This window comes from Leptosomus discolor, chromosome 9 (assembly GCF_034619465.1).
Source record: "Leptosomus discolor isolate bLepDis1 chromosome 9, bLepDis1.hap2, whole genome shotgun sequence".
Taxonomy (NCBI): Eukaryota; Metazoa; Chordata; class Aves; order Leptosomiformes; family Leptosomidae; genus Leptosomus; species Leptosomus discolor.
Window position 1 is genome coordinate 2153908 of NC_141399.1, and position 17618 is coordinate 2171525.

The window sequence follows — 17618 nt, forward strand, 5'->3', positions numbered from 1 at the left end:
ACTTGATAAGAAAAGAAGAATGGGAGTATTGTTTTCCCCATGAAGGCGGGATTTTTAAGGGTGATGCTGAAGCTGTGGCAGGCTGCTGAGTATCACCTGCCCCGGCGCCAGCCCCGGAGGGAGGGCCCCGCTCCCCACCCCGCCGGGAATCCCCGCTCCTCTCCTCCAGCCAGCGTGGCTCTTCCTTCCAGCCAAGCGCTCCCCGGGTGCTCCACTCGGCTTGTCACGAGCTTCAGTCCTCGTGACTGACTCTGTAGGGCACAGGGACATCCCCTAAAGAAACTGGTGGGGCTGTAGCCCAGCCAAGAGAGACCAGACGCCAGGCTGGCTACGCCAGCTCAGAGCCGTGACAGCTTTGCTCCCAAGGCTGAGCTCTCGCGCAGAATCAAGGGTCAGACCTAACGGCGGGTTAGCGAGAGCGGCCGCGTACCCGCGTGCCGAGAGGGAAACGGAGATACCCAAGGGACTGTGCAGCACAGTCTGGAGCGTTCAGCCTCAAGTGGGTATCGAACCACATTGCAGCGTCCACCCCTTGGTCCCAGTCCTCGCGTTCGTTTCGAGGAAGACGCTGCGACCCCTCCTCCAAACCCGCGGCGTAAGGCGGAGGGGGGGCAGCACCCGCCACGCCGCGGGACAAACGGCAGTTTTGTCGGCCAAGGGAACGACCGAGCGATGCAAAAGGTTCCACAACGGCTTCCTCCTCGTCCAAAACACACGCCGCCTCTTGCAGCCCTGACCTGCCTTCTCCAGGTTTTGCACCACAGCAGGCTACTCACCAGCGCCAGTGGCTCGTGAAAGGCTTGGTTTGACAAACCTGCAACCGTCCTGGGCAGGTGATCCCTGTTCTCTCCTAATTCAAAGCTAACACACAACTTGGGAAGACATAGAAGCTTCCAGAACAGGTCTGTCTTATTCTTCGAAGCAGTGACTCCATTGGAAATATCGATAAGGAGTTCAGTTACAACTGACACAACGATTTGAAGCCTCACACACTCCTGCCTCGCCTTCAGGCTGAAGGGGAAAGCAAGCACCAAGGCAGGCAAGCAGCAAGAGGATTATATTTGAAAAACTGTCCCTCCCATCATTTTTTTTTAAAACCTTTTTTTCTCCCAGAGCTGAATGCCACTACCTGCTGTTTGGGAAATCTAATTGCCCAGGATGGTGAACAGCTCAGGCCAAGTTTCTGCACTGGCTTGAATTCAATTTTGCTCCTATAGCTTTCAGTGCCTCGCCAAAGACAGCAGCAGCAGAGGATCATGTGCGTGCGGTTTGGACTGCTGCCACGTCAAACTGCCGTCCTACTTGTCTCCGGCATCGCTAACGGCATGAAAATTGTTTGACAAAACAAAGATCAAACCGTTTTCTGAAAAAAATTAGGAGAAACCCTGATGTATGTAACCTCGGCACCTATGAAATGCTAAAAGAACGACACGCTCGGGGCCCAGGAACATTACCATCCCGATTTGATTTCACACACTGCCAGCAGCGGGGCATTCGAGTTCAGCGGAAGTGATTTGGCAGGTCTGAAAAGCTCTCACGCAGGGTCCTACACTTCTGGCGTGCCGTACAACAATATGCAATCACGGCAATTATTCCTCCTTTATGAGGGCTTTTAGCACATTGTACTGGGTCTCACTAGCTCGTCGCTCGCATTCCATTCTAATCCGGCAGCAGCGGTTACGCTGAACAAAAATCACGGTAATTGCAGTCCATTTGTAAGCAAAAATCTTATCTCCTGGGGAGGCGCACACCAGATAAGATTACCAACGTACGAGTTCTGGGCTCGCTGTTTAAAATCATACAAACACAGCACAGAGCATCACAGGACAGCCGAGGTGGGCAGGGACCTTTGGAGACCGCCTACTCCCACACCGCTTGCCCTGTCAAGGGGCACCACCGAGCAGAGCTCTTCACATCTCCCCACGAGGTATTTATACACACGGGTAAGATCCCCGAGCCTCCTCCTCTCCAGGCTGACCTCTCCCAGCCTCTCCTTGCCCATCAGACGCTCCAGTCCCTCAGTCATCTCTGAGACTCCCTGCGGGACTCAGGAGCCCAGGACTGGACCCAGCTGGGGCATCCCACCAGGCCCTGTGGGCTTGTGCACGTCCAGCTTCTTTCAATGTTTCCTAACCCAATTCTCCTCCACCAAGGGCGAGTCGTCCTTGCTCCAAACCTCCCCTCTGGTCTCAGGGACTTGGGGTTTGTGAAGGCCAGTCTTACCAGTACAGAGCAAGGTGAAGGTGGCACTGAGCCCCTTGGCCTTCTCCATGTCCTTTATCACCAGGGCCTCTGCCCCATTCAGCAGCAGCCCCACGCTCTCCATAGTTGTCTTCTGCGATGGATACAACCTAGAAACCCTTCTTCTTGCCCTTCACGTCCCTCACACCAGATCCAACCCCAGCTGAGCCTTCCCTGATACCATCCCCATGTGTTCTGCTCTGTGGATAACTGGACTTCCCTGTATCTGTCCACCAAGGTATCAACACTTTTTCGGATTACCTTCAAGGCCAAAGGGAACAGTTGGTCACGTATCTATTTTAAAAGGCACGGGATTAGCGAGGCTGAGGCGACACGACCACGGGGCTGTACCTGCAAATCCCGATTGTGGTTTTCACAGAGCAGCTGCAAGAACCGGAGGATAGGTTGCATTATGGAGATCACAGCACTCATCTCCAGGTCATCTTTGCTCTTGTCTGCTGCAGACTGTGCTCCTTCTCCCGCCGAGTAATGGTCCTCGGGATCAGCTTCCCTCCGGTAAGTGTTGTAAGCCTTTCTGGTAGCTGCAGAGGCCTCCAGTAACTGATCCCGGACCTCCTCGGTGATTTGGGTCATAGGCTCTCTCGCTGAAACACACAACAACAGATCTTCCTTAGGCAAACTGGATAAAGGGGGCCAGAAAATCTATCCACACATTTCCCATGACAGTTTCGCACGCAGGCCAGCTATTCATCATCAGTTCTTTGGGTAAGTACGTTTAGTGTGACGTGAGGCTCTCGAGTTTAGAAGGACATCACGTCACTCTCTTCGCACCTTTTAAGCAAACCACATTAAAGTTACAAATTCTGCTATTAATTGGTTAGGGCACACACATCGAGCACTATCAGGAGTTACGACAAAAGGACCCGCTATAGAAGAAAATTAGCATTTCTCCACTTATTGTTAGAGAAGGCACCGACCACAACCCACAGTCCAGGGTCGTTACTACGGATCAGATTTGGGCAGCTTGTCACGATAGACAAGGCGGCACAGTCCCATCTCAGAAATACTTTTCATCATTTCAACAGCACAACCTCACAAATGGATGAAGAGGGGATGAAGCTCTCGAAATCCCGAGCCAGGGCACCACTGATCTCTGAACTTTGCTCTGTGGGATCAGAGATCAGAGCATTATTGCATCAATTGAAATGAGTTCAAGCCACAGCATTTTACTCCCTTGTCACTTCAGAAACGGAACAACCGGGGATTACCTCTTTTCCTGTTCGGTACATCCCTCTCTGAGTCTTCATCCTTCTTTTTATTTCCTAAGTCACTCGTATTGACTGTGACAGTAGCCTTGATTTCTTGCTGAGCCACTTTCATGCGATCATAAAAAACCTTAAAAAACTTTTCAGACTTCTTATCTTCCGTCAGTCGGCAGAAGAATGAATGCTACAAGAGAAGAAGGAACAGGATCTGTATTTTCATACGCAGGTTTGAATACAGATTATTTCACCTTTCTGCACTGCGTGATACCCTGAAGGACTGGGAGGTTAATTAGTTTTCAGTAAACTGAAACCCAGAGCAATGGAGACTTGTACTTTATTGTTAAGGAAGCCCAAGTGTCTCAGCTACATTAGCTCCTTTATTAACAACTTCCAAATATATCTTTAAAGGAAAGCGAGTGCAATAAATCACGCCAGCCCTGGTACATTTAGGCAGCACGCTTCTCTCTCAACAATGGAATTAAGGTAAGCGCAATGAATTAAGGTACGGACAACGGAATTACCTATAATTTGATTCTCAGTCCAGAAACAAAAGAGTAGGAGCAAAATACAGAGGAAGAACAACTGTCCTGCCTTCCTGCCCTCAAATCAAAGGGACTGTGACTCGTAACACGCAATAGTCAATGTTAATCACAGCCCAAAAATGTACAAACAGGCCAATGTAATGAGGGACACTTCGTGCTAAGTTTCCACTGCCCTGTCTGCAGCAGACTTCTTAAAACTCCTTTTAATTCCTACTCTAATATATCCCTAAGCGACAGAAAAACTCAAAGCATTGACTGCTTTTAAAAAGGTTTATTAATGTTCTTCTGCCCATATGTGCACAGAGACAGAAAGTTCTTCCTAAAATTGCGGAGAATACAAATCATGTACAGGTCAAAAAGGAGCCAACACAGTGAGCGATCAGACAATTCTTGATGAAACCAATATGCTGTTACATAAATCAGGACCAGAGCTTAAACACGACTGAAGGATGAACTTGTAAGTGGGTCACCTTATGCAGAGTATTATGAAATTAGTTAGCATTCTGCAGCGGCTCACGATCCAACAGCTTTACACGATGAATAGGAATGAAGCCCGATCTATTGAAAAAAACAAATTAAAATGGGAATAGCAATATATCCTGCCCACTTTTCTGCGGAGCGGAGCACACCAGGCCGTCTCTGGTACGCCTGCCTTTGATCACCCCGAGCAGCTGCAGTCAGAGCAGCGCCGAATGACTTTGAAACACCAATAAAGTGGCGTCTTTGATTACCGACAGAGGAGGAGCGCTACTATTTAAAGAAGTTGGTCAATATTCACGTGAGATGTCCCTCCCACCACTGCAATGCCTTCCACCTGCCCCGAGCATCTCAGCTAAACTCTTAAGAGTTCATTTTTCTAGTGATTAAGAGAGGAGGGAAAGGAGAAAAACCCAGCATGGGCACCGCACATCCCCAGCGCCAGCCACGCTGGTGCCTTCTCCTGACATCCACTCAAACCTGTCTAAATGACAGATTTTTCCTTTTATTATTATTATTCTAAACTGGTTCTTTGACCTGATCAGAGCTAGTGGACAGAAGAACGTCAAGCTACAATCATCACCAAGAGGTACACTAACACAGTTTCCCTGAGCTGCTGACCAGGAACCAAACGCAGGGCTGGGTTACTGGGACAGCCACCCCCTTGAAGCGGGGCTTGTTACTTGGTGGCTACAGGTACAGACCGAGGAAGAGTTGGCATCTAAGTTGCACCTTGAACGTTTTACTCTACCAGTAGTGCACAACGAGCATACCAACAGCCATATTTCACAGACTGACCAGCAGAAGCCACGGGTTCTAGAAAGGGTAACCGTTTTCTGAAAAACACCACGGTTTGCTCAGTCAGGTGAGCAACGGCTGTCCCCTGGCTACACACCTCCAGAACCTGCCCAGGAGGGGTTTCCCTGTGGTGAAGGAGCAGCTCTTTTAAATGAACCACACTGAAGAAACATCTTGTACGCGACTAATTGTCACTTGCTGACAGGCTTGATTTTTGCTGTCTTCTCAAGCTTAACCTTCCACCGCGCTTCAGAGAAAAAAAGGCAAACTAAACGAGCATTTCCAGTAAAGCTTTCTTGTGCGTGCTGTGCCTGCATTCAATGGTTGTCACCAAATGATTGTTTCGGTTTAGGTCAGGATGCCTAACACCTTCACACATATGAATCAACCACATGCCAGCTATCAAAGATCCTGTATTTTAAGAGGTGTGATCTTGCAAGTCGCACTTGAGCAGGTAATTGGTGGTGATAATTATGACAGGAATCCTAAAGTTTATTTACAGATATAGCCTCAAAATAAAAACTGGAAAAAAATCTCCCTTTTTAAAATGGAAACAGAGTGGCATTTCAGACGACCATATGCCAGGGTCCTGGCTTGCGCGCAACCATGAGCAAGACTGCTGAAAGAGCAAGGGCGCCAGGGGAGCGGCTTGGGCGGAGGAGAACAGCACCCCTCCGCGCTCGCACGTGGTTTGGGAGAACAGTGCTTTTCACGTACCACGGGCACGGGAGCGTTCGACACCAGCCGTCCCGCTGAGCCCCCCCGCTAAGCGAACGGATGCAGACCCCAAAGCCGAGCGTCTTGTCGGCAGGACAGAGCGCTGCCCTCTCCGGGCAGAGGAGCCCAGGCTGCTCCTCACCTCCCAGATAGACCCAGTCGATTTAGCCACCACCAAGCGGGGACTGGTGGGGGATCCCCTAGAAACCTACTGCAGGGCAGGGGACCGTGACCCGTAACAGACCAGTAGTGGACTGTACACTGGACTGTACCTGGAGATCCCAGCACGAGGTGCCAGAGGAAAAGCTACCCGAAAGGCAAGTGAAGATACGAGCTTCATCTCACGCTCGAGACGCTGGCAGTGGACCAGTTGCCTGCTCTTACAGAGTGCTGAACTCACACAGTGTGAAACTGTATTTTATTTGAACTGTGCTTTGTTAACAACTGTCAGGAGTCCTTCCCATCAAACAAGAGACGTCGCATGACACGCAGAAGATCACGAGGTCTGCTTTATGCACGCCAGGTTCAGCAAACAGCTTTACAAGCACACGCACCTCAGTGAAACGCAATACATCTCCGGAGCACAGCAACCAGCTGATTCAATGAACCAAGACTCCTCTGATGCGGGGATATGCAGAGATAATGTCACCCCAATTAATTACACAGCTACAGAAGGGAAGAAACCCAAAAACATCCACATGTGACACGCACGAGCTCCTAACGCGATAGCTGCGCTCGCCACGCGCAAGGACATCGCACAAAGAGTTCTCAATCATTTTTAAAGACAGAGCAACCACCACCTACACCAACTCATTCGGAACTAACTGGGGGCAATGGAAAGAGCTTTAAGAAACACACGGGTAAAAAAAAATAAATCTTCTTGCATGAAGGTTTGCAGGTTCAAAGTCTGGCAGGTCACTGGAGAATATATGTATTGTTGTGGTGCAGTTTCCTTGCAGATATGGGGCACTAGGCAAGCAGCAGTACGCTGCTGCTTTTACAGGCATATGACATATATCAAGCATTATGATGAGCCTCTCTCTGTTTTGAGGGGATGGAAGGAGAAGAACCTGGCACGGGCATCACGTCTGCAAAGCCAGCCACACCGATGCCACTCCCTGCCACCCCAAGTGGTCTATTAAAACGCCACAGGGTAGAACAACTAATAACACCAGGTACCTGGAAACCTGTGGAGTAACTTCTCCTTCCTCCTCACCATCACCCAACTCTGCTCCTAAAGAAATCCAGCCAGAACCCTCACGCACAGCAGAGTGTCTCCCTAACACCTCTGCCCCTCCAGCACGCTGCCCCCGAGCCAAAGGAGGACGGTACGTGAACACCACCACCACCACCCCACCACCTCCGACGTGATTTCCCCAGTCCCCACCAAACACGCCGCAGAAGGAAAGCTGCAAACCCAGTGACTGACTTCACTAGCAAATCAAAGAAAGGCCAAGTCGAAATCGCAGCGCGTTGATCAGCGACAGCCTGGGTCCCCTCGAGCACCGTCAGCCCTTCGCGCTCATTAACCGAGACCAACGTTGTGTTTAATTAATGCGTCTTTTTGAGAAAACCACCCTGTCTTTCTTCAGAAGGCGTCAGAGATGACGAACTACGTCTGTCTGTAGTCTGCTCCGGTGGTTAATAACTGTTAGAAACATGTGATCAAGCTCCTTTTCATGTCACTAACTTCCAGTTACTGATTTTACTTTTTTTTTTTTTTTTTAAGTTTATGTCTCTTCTGTAGTTATTCCCAGGACCTTGCTATCCTCTCCCCTTCAAATTATTTACAGACTCTATTAAATGTTTACCTACCTTTTTTTTTTCTAAACTGAAAATATTATTTTTGCTTACTGGCATTTTATTCAGAATTAACATAATTTTTTGTGGTGGTTATTTTTTGGCACATTCTTAAATACTGCAGATCATTAACAATCTGGACTGTAGAATTGCATTTAAAAAAAAAAAAATCAGCAAAGAACCGGCACATCTCCTAGCATGACCACTTCACCTCTTCTCCCTTCCTGCCTTGCCTTCCAAGACCGTTGACACAGAATATATATCATTTCCAACAACGAGTGGAGCAGAAGCTCAGCTAACACCCCAGCAGCTCAGGGGAGTGGGATCACAGGGGCAGGATAACCAGACACCATGGACAAATGTTCCACAACGTCTCTCATGTACCAGCAACCAGTAGCAAACTGGTTTTTTAACCAGCAGAGCTGACATATGCCCTTTGGAGAGCCAAGCCACGAAACCCAGCAGACTGACACCTGTGTGTCAGGGGTACAGAGCGCAGACCCAGCCAGCTAACCCATGACAAATTTAGCTAATCCACGGTAAGTTTACTGGTGAGCGAGACTGCGTGCAGGATTGCTCAATGGAAAAAAACCAAACCAGCTGAAGGCAGCTCATTTTAGCTCTTGCCTTGGAAAGGCTCATCCAGGGAACACCTTCCTCCCCGCTGTCACCTGGATCTGCCCCCAAGTCATAACTGTTTCGCCAACCAAGAAACGGAAGAACCGTTGGGTGGTTTTGCATCGCCCGGCTTGGCTTCCCGCCCCAGACTCGGTAACGACAGCCTGGGCCGAACGGTCAGAACAGAACTAAAACCCAGGAGCAAGCGCCGGGTTTAAGATGCATCTGCTCCGAGGCGTGCGTCCTCCTCCAAGAAGGGTGGCCTGATTTCAGGCAAGCATTTGGCTGCGGCACCCAAACAGATTGCCGTCATCCCGCAGAGGAGAGCGGCTTGGCTGGACCACACCCTCCCTCATTCACAAAGCTGTCACAACAGAGCACAGCCACTAAGCCCTGCCAGACCTTCCGAACAGATCCCGAAGAACTCCCCGGGAAAACAAGTGCCTGATTACCAACAAATAAGGGAAAGCAAAGCCCCAGCAAAACACCTCACAAATTAAAGCCAACTGTTGCCACCCCCCTCCCCGCTCCTCCGCTGCCAGCGAACCGAAAACGTCCCACGAACCTGACTAGCGGGGACGATTTCAAAGAGGAGAGTCCCTCCAGATACAAGAGGAAGATCAGCTATCTGGCTTCAATTCAGGACACTTTATCCCAACACTAGAGAGGAATCATTACAGGGATGTTAACTTGCCTGGGTTATTCGGACAGGCTGCCAGCACGAACTAATGCAAAACTTGTGTGCTACTTCATGTTTGCGGCAAGAGCTTGCCACCCCCGTACCGCTTCTGATAGCTGGACTACTTCAAAGCAGCCACATTTTGAGGGGAACTGCACTGCTAACACGAGCACCGAATTGAGTACAAATGCCAACCCTTTACATTCTGCCTGAACATATTGCAAGGGCTTCCACTGCAGAGAATCCAAACCTAACTTTTGCCTTCTCTTCCCCCTCGTTTATTTATTTTAAATATCACTGATCCCTCTCTCTTCCTGAAATCTTTCATACATCCTGACTCGCTGAAGACCCATCACTCCGGGGCGTGAGTGACAGATATCATTAGTCTTGCAAAGCTTAAGGAAATGGCAGCTGAAATATTTCACGCTGAACATACTTCACAGTTTGAAATAAACCCATAAGGAAAATCTGCCAGAACACCTCAAATGCTTGTTGTTTTTTTTGTTTTGTTTTGTTTTGTTTTTTTTTTGCAAACTGTAAAATAAACTTTGTCCTGAAAACAGAAGGGGGACTTCCCAGCTCCGTTTTCCTCAAATAAGATAAAACCTGTGCCACAGGCATCCACACACTGTCCTGCAAGGTCCTACTCTCAGCTGGAGATTCTGCCCCACCTTACGGAGGATGTTTTTGGAGGGGTACAAGCACAGACTGACCCATGTCAATGCTTGTCGTTTACTGAAATGAAAGCAGCAGCAGAACTACATCTCTCGTTTTGGGAAGAGCCCTCATATCCTACACTTTCTCCTACTGCAACACCTAAAACCTCCATGCAATCTAAAGTCGTTTCACAAAGAGGAAAGTAAGAGTAAACCTCACAGAGACACAGTCCCCTCATGCCTTTCCAGAGCCAGCACAACCCCCCCGGGACAGTGAAGTGACACAGCACCATCACCAGCAGGTGAAGCCACGCTGGGGGAACCACAGGTAGAAACGTGACTCGGGTTGGGGTTTCAACCCCCCCGCAGCCAGAGCAGATGGGCTCCAAAGCGTGGGAGGCTCGGGGGCCTGACCTGCTTTCAGCAGGGAGCCCTGTTCGCGCTCCTCCCGCACGCAGGCGGGAGCACGCGCCCGCCGGGTCACCCAGGTGATCCGTGCAAGGCTCTGGCATGGCAGGAGCATGAATCCCACTTCCTTACCGAACCAGCGAGCTCTATGTAGGTGTGAGAAACAAGGAAGTCTGCAGACTCCTCAAAAAGAAAAAAAAAAAAAAAAAAAAAAGTGTAAGATCTTCTTGAGAGACAGAGGAATTAAAGAAAACCATAGCAACAAGTCAGTCCACCTACCCAAACCACCCACCCACCACCAGTTTCATTTGCTGACGCACTTCAAAAACAAGCTGGCTCCTACCCGCTCTGGAAGGTGAGCAAGCCCTGAGAGCTCATTAAATTCCCTTCTCAGCTACTCTTGTATGCCTGCAGCTAGTGAGCAAGTGGGATATAAATAGAAGTTATATAACGTCGCTTTGTTGATTCCTGTGCTTACCGAAAAAAAAAAAAGAAAAAGGCAGCATGACCTTGTTTTTCTGAATAGCTTGCCTCTGCCTGCTTGTGGAGGGCTTTAATCCTGCTAGGGATCATCTTAAAAGTTTATGTTGGACCTGCATCCCACAGAGAGGAACAGGGAGAATTCGGGATTTACGTCCTGCTCCTTGCCGGACCAGGATCCCACCCGAACGCCACGCGAGAGATCTGGGGTACCCAACCGCCACGAACGGCACCAGGCTACCAAGACCGAAGGCCAAGCGGCACAGCTGAACCCTGACGTAGCACCTTTCCTCCTTTTTTTGGCCGCTACCGCACCAAAGGGCACCTCCAAATCTAAGCATAAAACCTTATTTTGGGCAAAAAGACTGAAAGGAACACCGCTGGCTCAAACAGACTTCAAAACGTAGTAGCAGCTGCAGCTCAAGCAGGAAGACTTCGTGGCACCGTTACGATCTCACCTCATCCACCCTGGCCTCCATCCCCCCCTAGGCACCTTACTGCCCCCAGTAAAAATGAAATGGGCTCTGCAGGAATGATTCCTCACAGCTTTTGGCTCCGTCTCGCAGGCCGTTACCCGCAGGGCTTGTTTGTTTTTAACACGGTGGTGTCCGACGCCTAGGTGGGATTGAGACTTCGCGGGGCAAAAGACACCAAAACCACACGCGGAAGAGACGGCTCCCGCGTCTCACCTGCCGCAGGCCAACAGAGCGTCAGGACACGGGTTTCCTCAGCACCAGCTGAAAAACCAGCGCAGGTTCAGTGCCTGGTTTGGAAGGCAGCTGGGCTGGGAAGGAGGGCCTGGATTGGCGGCGTGCTTCGTTTTGGAGAGGGCTCTCCTTCACCAAGGGCAGGGTCACTGCCCGCAGCCGGGTGCGGCGGTTGACGTAGGCCCTTACCAACACTCACTTCTCTTTTTTATGTCATGTTCTGAAGTAACGTACTCAGAACGTAAAAAAAATATTACGGTGTATTTTAACTTGAGAAAAACTCATTAAGATGGTGAAAGACATAGGTGATTACTTACATGCTGACAGCTTTTGCAGCAGTTTCCTTATCAGGTATTATTAAAACAATATAAAAAAGATGCAACATCTTACTTATATCAAAGAATTCTGCTTGTTATAAACAAACAGTAGAAATTTTGGAGACTTTATCAACAACCAAAAGCTCTCAAGTGCTATTTACAAAAGTTCAGCGATCCAAAGACTTTCTTGCCTCTGAAGCATTTACCATCACGTCTGATTGTGTGCTCGCAGATAGCCGTGACTGTTGCAGATTTTATAAGCAGTAAATCTGGCTTAAAAAGTCCAAACCACAAACCCTAAAGCACCACAGTTTCACTAAACCTACGTTTTATATCACCAATACTTCTGTAGCCTTTTGTAAAATTTTCTCCCAATTTTGAAGGGCAATTGAAGTCACGGAGAAAAAGAAACTGTGTGTTCTGGCAACCGAACAGGTCAGGACACATTTAGGCCAACAGGGAAAGTGAAAAACAAATGCAGTGGGTTGACTGGCTGGTTCCAGCTATTTCACTGTTGATGTTTTCAGTGTCGCTCATCCTTCCATTTTTGTCACAGCGTTTCACAGCCAACGCTACAGCAAGCTGAAGGACACGGATCCATCTCGCAGCTACTGCTCCCTCAGAGCCCAGGGCTGCGGCAGAGGCACAGGAGCGAGACCCACCACCCCGCCTGCGGGGCAGCCCCCCAGCTCGCCTGGTGTCTGCGGCTTTCCTACGCGCCAGAAACACACAGAATAAGGGGATAGCTCTGGATTCAGTTCCTTTTGGGCACCAATTCTGCAATTATTTAATAACTATCGACCATCTTTGGACAGTCTGAGGCGCTGAGTTCAGCAAAGGACGCCACAACGCTGCAGGAGTTTTCTTACTGGGGGCAATGATGAGGAGAAATGTCGACTAAGTCCAAGTCCGTGTACGGTGCAAGACAGAGCTGGAGACAGGAGAGTCGGGGTAGTCTGGCGTTTCACCCAAACCAGTATTTCCTACTGCACCAGACTAGGGGAGAGCTGGCTGCTGAGGTTTCTGGCATCTCGCCTGTTCAGTCCCCCACAGCACTTCTGCAAGGGGCAGCACGGTCCCGTGCGGCCGCAGCCCCTGGCCCTAACGAGCACTCGAGGGAGGGCACGCACCACGCACGGCTCCTCCTCGCAGGCTGAGCTGAAGAGCTCTGGAAGCCCAAGCAACTCGAAGCCACGTGGCTTTTTTGCACAGTCACATCTCAAAGGAGCCTCGCACACTCGTGGCGAGCTCCAAACCTCGGCTCAGCACAACACCGATTTGCTCTTGCCGTGCCCGAACAGAGGCACAACCCTCTGGTCACCCACCACAGGCTCCTTGGTGCTGTCTCGAGTCGTGGTGGCCCCTGGTCCTCATCCCATACTCAGCTGCTGGAGGAAGGAGGAGTGCAGAGCAGATCCCACCATCATCCTCTGTGCAGGAGCTGCAACTCTGCTCAGGTGCCTTAAAGCTAGGAGCAAATCCCACTTCACTCCGGCACAATAATCCCCTTTTCCTTGGGTGCTGACTCCCATCGCCTCATCCTCTGTGGCTGCAGCCCACCTCGGGAAGAACTGGGGATGAAGGGGGCGCCACCGCCCTTTGAAGCAGTAGCTCTGCGCCACGGCACTTCGGGGTAGCGCTTTAAAAAAATCCCTGAAACTAACGTCGCCAACCTCATTTTACCTCCCCTTGCCGAAAATACCAACATGTGCGTGTGGGTAATTTGTCACGCAATCTAACTTTTGAGAAGATCCCTAATTAAACGAGCAGCCCAAAGTCTCCACGGAGAGGCAGTTACGTAAGGGACTTGACTTGCCATTAACTTCCACCGACCAAGGAAACCCAAAACTCCGCGGAGGTGAGGCGGAGTAAGGGCGCATATGATTTTTATTTAGCAGACGAGAGACAAGCGTTACAGGAGAAGTCCTCCGCAATTTCCTCCGCTGTCACTCACTCGCCAGGGTCCCTTGAACGGAGGGAAACGCGTCGCGTGGCAGCGGGGAGCGGACCAAGCGTCCGCCTCTTCCCCAGGAGACGCAGCTCAGCGTGCCTACGAGCAGCAGCACCTGCCACGTGAGCTCCGGCAGAGCCAGCACCCGAGCCAGCACCCCGGGGGGACGGGTGCCACGCGCCCCGGGTGCAGGGCACGCTGTTTCGGAGGAGAGCGTGGGGCCGGCCGGGCTTCCCGCCCCCCCTCCCCGGGCTGCTCCGTGCAGAACCGCTGATGCCAGCTCTCCCGAGGTGGATGCTGAGGGTTATATAAATTAATAAAGGGGTTTATGTAATTTTCAGTTCAGCGAGCTGCAGCATTTGTCAAGTTAATTTGTTGTCTGGTTTTGACCCTGCGGTTCCACCTCCGCTGCTGTCTCCTTACAAACGAGGGCAAGCTTCCCACCAGAGCTCCTGCTGAGCGGGGGCGACGAGCTCGCCGGACACAGCTACGACACTGTCATCACCGTCTTGGTTTCCAAAGAACCTGACGGCGTTTCTAAGTGAACTCCAAAAATTAAAAAGAACCCAGAAAATTAAAATTCCAAAAATTAAAAATAACCACCCAGAGAGCTTTAAGCAGGCAAAGACCTCTGTCTGTCTCCCAGAACAGGTAATTTATCACATCCATGTTCACCCCTACAGCGAACCACCGAGCAGCATAGGATACAATATGCCATACAGTGCCAGCTCAGCCTCTTTCCTAAGGTAAACCAGGAGTATTTTTCCCTTGTCCTGCTTCTCCCCCATGTTAATTTTCTGAACAATACAATAAAAATCACTCCTGCCAATTATAATAAGGAACATTTCTACATTTGCTTTTCTGCTAGAGTTGGCAACCACCTACTTTGCCTAGCCTTAATATCGGCGCTGCACGTATCTAATGAAACAGGAACACCTATTCCAGTTATCCCTTCCCAACATCATGGGGATCTGCTCTCCCACTGAAGCTCATGGGAGTTACCCGGGAACTCCCATTATTAACCATATTACAATCATCATGTGCAAGTTCCTGTGTGTCAGTACAAACCTTCTGCTTAACTTCAGGCCGAATTCATTTCCCGTGTGAAAACCTGGAGTTCAGAAAATGCCATGCAGGGGTGACACATTTCTGGCTTTGCTGCCAAAAAGCCTTTTTACATAACCTGTCCTATCCCACCAGTTTCCTATTCAAAAAGGCCCGTAGATATAAGCAATTTAAGTTTGGCAAAAATTATTCAGACTGAGCACAGAATGAACTTGTTCAGCGTACTATAACTCAAGAGCTGCTAATAATAACCAAAAAAAACCCTGTGAAATGAAGATAAACAGTGTCAGACCTCAAAGACCAAACCGGCTGATTTGGCTAGGTCGACTTTCACAATGACAAACGTACGTGATGCAAAGTGAACAGAGTTATTAGTCCAGAGACTGAGGATGACTCTTCCACTGGCAGTTACTGGAAACTGCCGCAGAACTTCAGAAAATCCACTCTGCAGGTCGCAGACGCTGCGAAGCCCTACCTAGCCAAGCTGTAGAAGTTACCGACAGAACAGTAGAGAAAGATCAGGATAAAAGGCCACGGAAAGCATCGGGTTAATTTTCACGACCGCATCTAGTTTCCACAAGCAGCCAAATTTTGCAGTGTACTTCGTAAAACTGAAATCTAAGTAGGAGACCATCACGTTGCCGCACTCAATAAATCTTCACTGTGCTGTAGTGAAAGACTGCTTCAGAAAACCCGTCAGATTTGAAGCTGTGCAGACTGGCGAGTACCCCACGCTGCTCTCCTGTTAAAGGCTGTGCTCCGACCAGCAGGGCTGCACCCGGAGCCTTCTGTATTTTCTGGGTGAGCAGATAAGCTCCTCTTTCTAAGTGAAGACAGAAAAGCTTGCTTGCACCGAGGTACCGTCTCGGGACACCAGTTTAACTTGGACACCATTCAGCAATTGCTCTGGGGGATACAGACCTGAAATCGTGATTTTACTAAAGAGCAAGCCTCCACCTTCGCTTTGATTCACCAGCCTTGAGCCAGCTGTTCTCCCAGAAGTTAAGCTTTGTGGTTGGTGGTTTTTTCCATTAAGAGTTTTTACTTACTTGGCTTTCGTGACTCAAATACTACAGAAAGATCAGAGCGCCGAGTATGGGCTGCTCTTGACTGACATTGTAGTAATCCCCACAGGCCTTGACTGTGCTAGAGCCAGCACAAGTACAGCAAGCCACCAGCAACCTCACTACCGAGCACCAGGAGATGAACCAGCACGTCAGGGAACATCTTTACGCACTCATAAACTTCCATTTTTTTGCCTTTTGCTGCCAGGCCACTGATTGCTATAGCGCAGAACACCTACAACACAACTGCTCCACAGGATATTTTCAATAAAGTCTCATCTGTGCTTTGCATGCGTGAGTAAGAGCTCCTGGGTGTGTCCAAGACCTCAGAGCTTACAGCACTAGCTGTAGGCATCACAAGTCATTTGGTTCCTAAAACATTCTGGACCGAAAGGCAGCCTACGCCGGAGCCCCCTCCCAGCCCTTCGCTGCTGCGTTAGAGCACGTCCACGCACACGCACCACGTCACTGCTGGCTGCCCGGAACGTTTTCTAAAGGTAAAGACAAGCGCCAAGCACTTAGTCCTGAGTGGGAAAGGATGGAAAAGAATCACTCTGGTTTGCAAAAGTAGTATCTATAAAGGCGAGAGCGCAGCAGGCGCCGGCAGGACGCTGAGGCGCGGATGTGAAAGCGTTACGCCATCCGCCGTCAGCATCCCGTGCCACCAGCTCACGCCTAACCGCACGGTTATCTCACAGACGGCAAATGCAAACTAAAGAATCTCCCTTTTTGGGGAACAGGGTGTCTTTGGAGATGGATCGCAGGTCTCCCCGTCTGTTTTGACCAGACGAGCTATGGGATCTGCTTCCAGCAGATTCGCAGGCGGCGGGACGTGACTCAGTCCAGTAGCTCTGGGATCCAGCACAAGCAAAGGATCTCTCCGTGTCAGGCTGGTGCAGAATTTGTTTTACCTTCCAGCATGACAGTGTGAGATTACCTGGGGCTCCCTGAGAGCTAGGAAGATGAAAGCTCAGCTTCCTGTACATTGGAGAAGATCAGGAAATTTAAAGGAATGACTCTCCCCAAGGAGTGTTAATCCTGTCATGGCGGTTGAAGGTGACACGGGATTTTAAACACTCAGTTCCCATTTTGTCTTTTGCAAAGAAGCTTCACTCTGGAGCATATACACAGGGGAAAAAGAGAGGGGACTGATTACAGACACAGAACAAAGGAGCCCAAAAACACTCCCTCTCCTCTCAAGAGAAGCGTGCGTGAGCACAAGAGGTGCTGCTGCAGAGATCTGGCGCACGTTTTAACCGTAACCATCAATCACAACTCGTCAGGATGCAGCCCCGCGTTACACTTCACCTAATCTCACCACGTACTGCTGCCCAGAGGACACAGCTGCTCTTTAGCACATCTCTGGCCAGGTTGGAGCCAGATGTTTCTACGGGACCGAATCCTTGGTTGCTGGCAGGCTGGTTTTCCATCCCATCAGCCACTTGACTCAACTCACCCCACAGCTGCACGAGCCGTACGAGGAGGGGACGAGCAGAGCTGACCAGAACAGTCTGGGCCGTTTTGGCAACGGCCCGCGGCGAGATGAGACGAAGCACAACCCTCAGCGCGGCCAAACATTTCTCCCTCCCAGGAGCTGCCGCGGAGGTCTAGCTGTCCTCACACAACGTTGTGAGGGCGGTGGCTCTTCGCTGCTGCAGCGATGCCAGAGACAGGCTGTGTCTTTTGGGCAGCTTGGCATGGCAGAAGAATAAAGGACTGGCGAGTGGTTACACCATAGTGGGAACAGTGGGCCACATAGATAACTTTTTTTTTTAGTTCTCTTTGTCCAAACTCTTCTGAAAATGCTAGTGTGTTTTAAGTATCTAAATAACATTCCTAATTAGAATGCAGCACAGACAGCATCCAATTATA

General features: G+C 50.0%; 1 protein-coding gene across 7 annotated transcripts in view; it reads right to left on the reverse strand.

Moving 5' to 3' along the window:
• ITPR1 (inositol 1,4,5-trisphosphate receptor type 1) overlaps nucleotides 1-17618 on the reverse strand; it is a 170887-nt gene that overhangs the window by 43602 nt on the left and 109667 nt on the right. For all 7 annotated transcript variants that reach the window (XM_086470520.1, XM_086470515.1, XM_086470519.1 and 4 more), the window contains 2 exons: nucleotides 3471-3651; nucleotides 2593-2846 (listed from right to left, as the gene is read on the reverse strand). In XM_086470520.1, the coding sequence (XP_086326646.1) occupies nucleotides 2593-2846; nucleotides 3471-3651 (435 nt within the window). The remainder of the gene's footprint in view (nucleotides 1-2592; nucleotides 2847-3470; nucleotides 3652-17618) is intronic.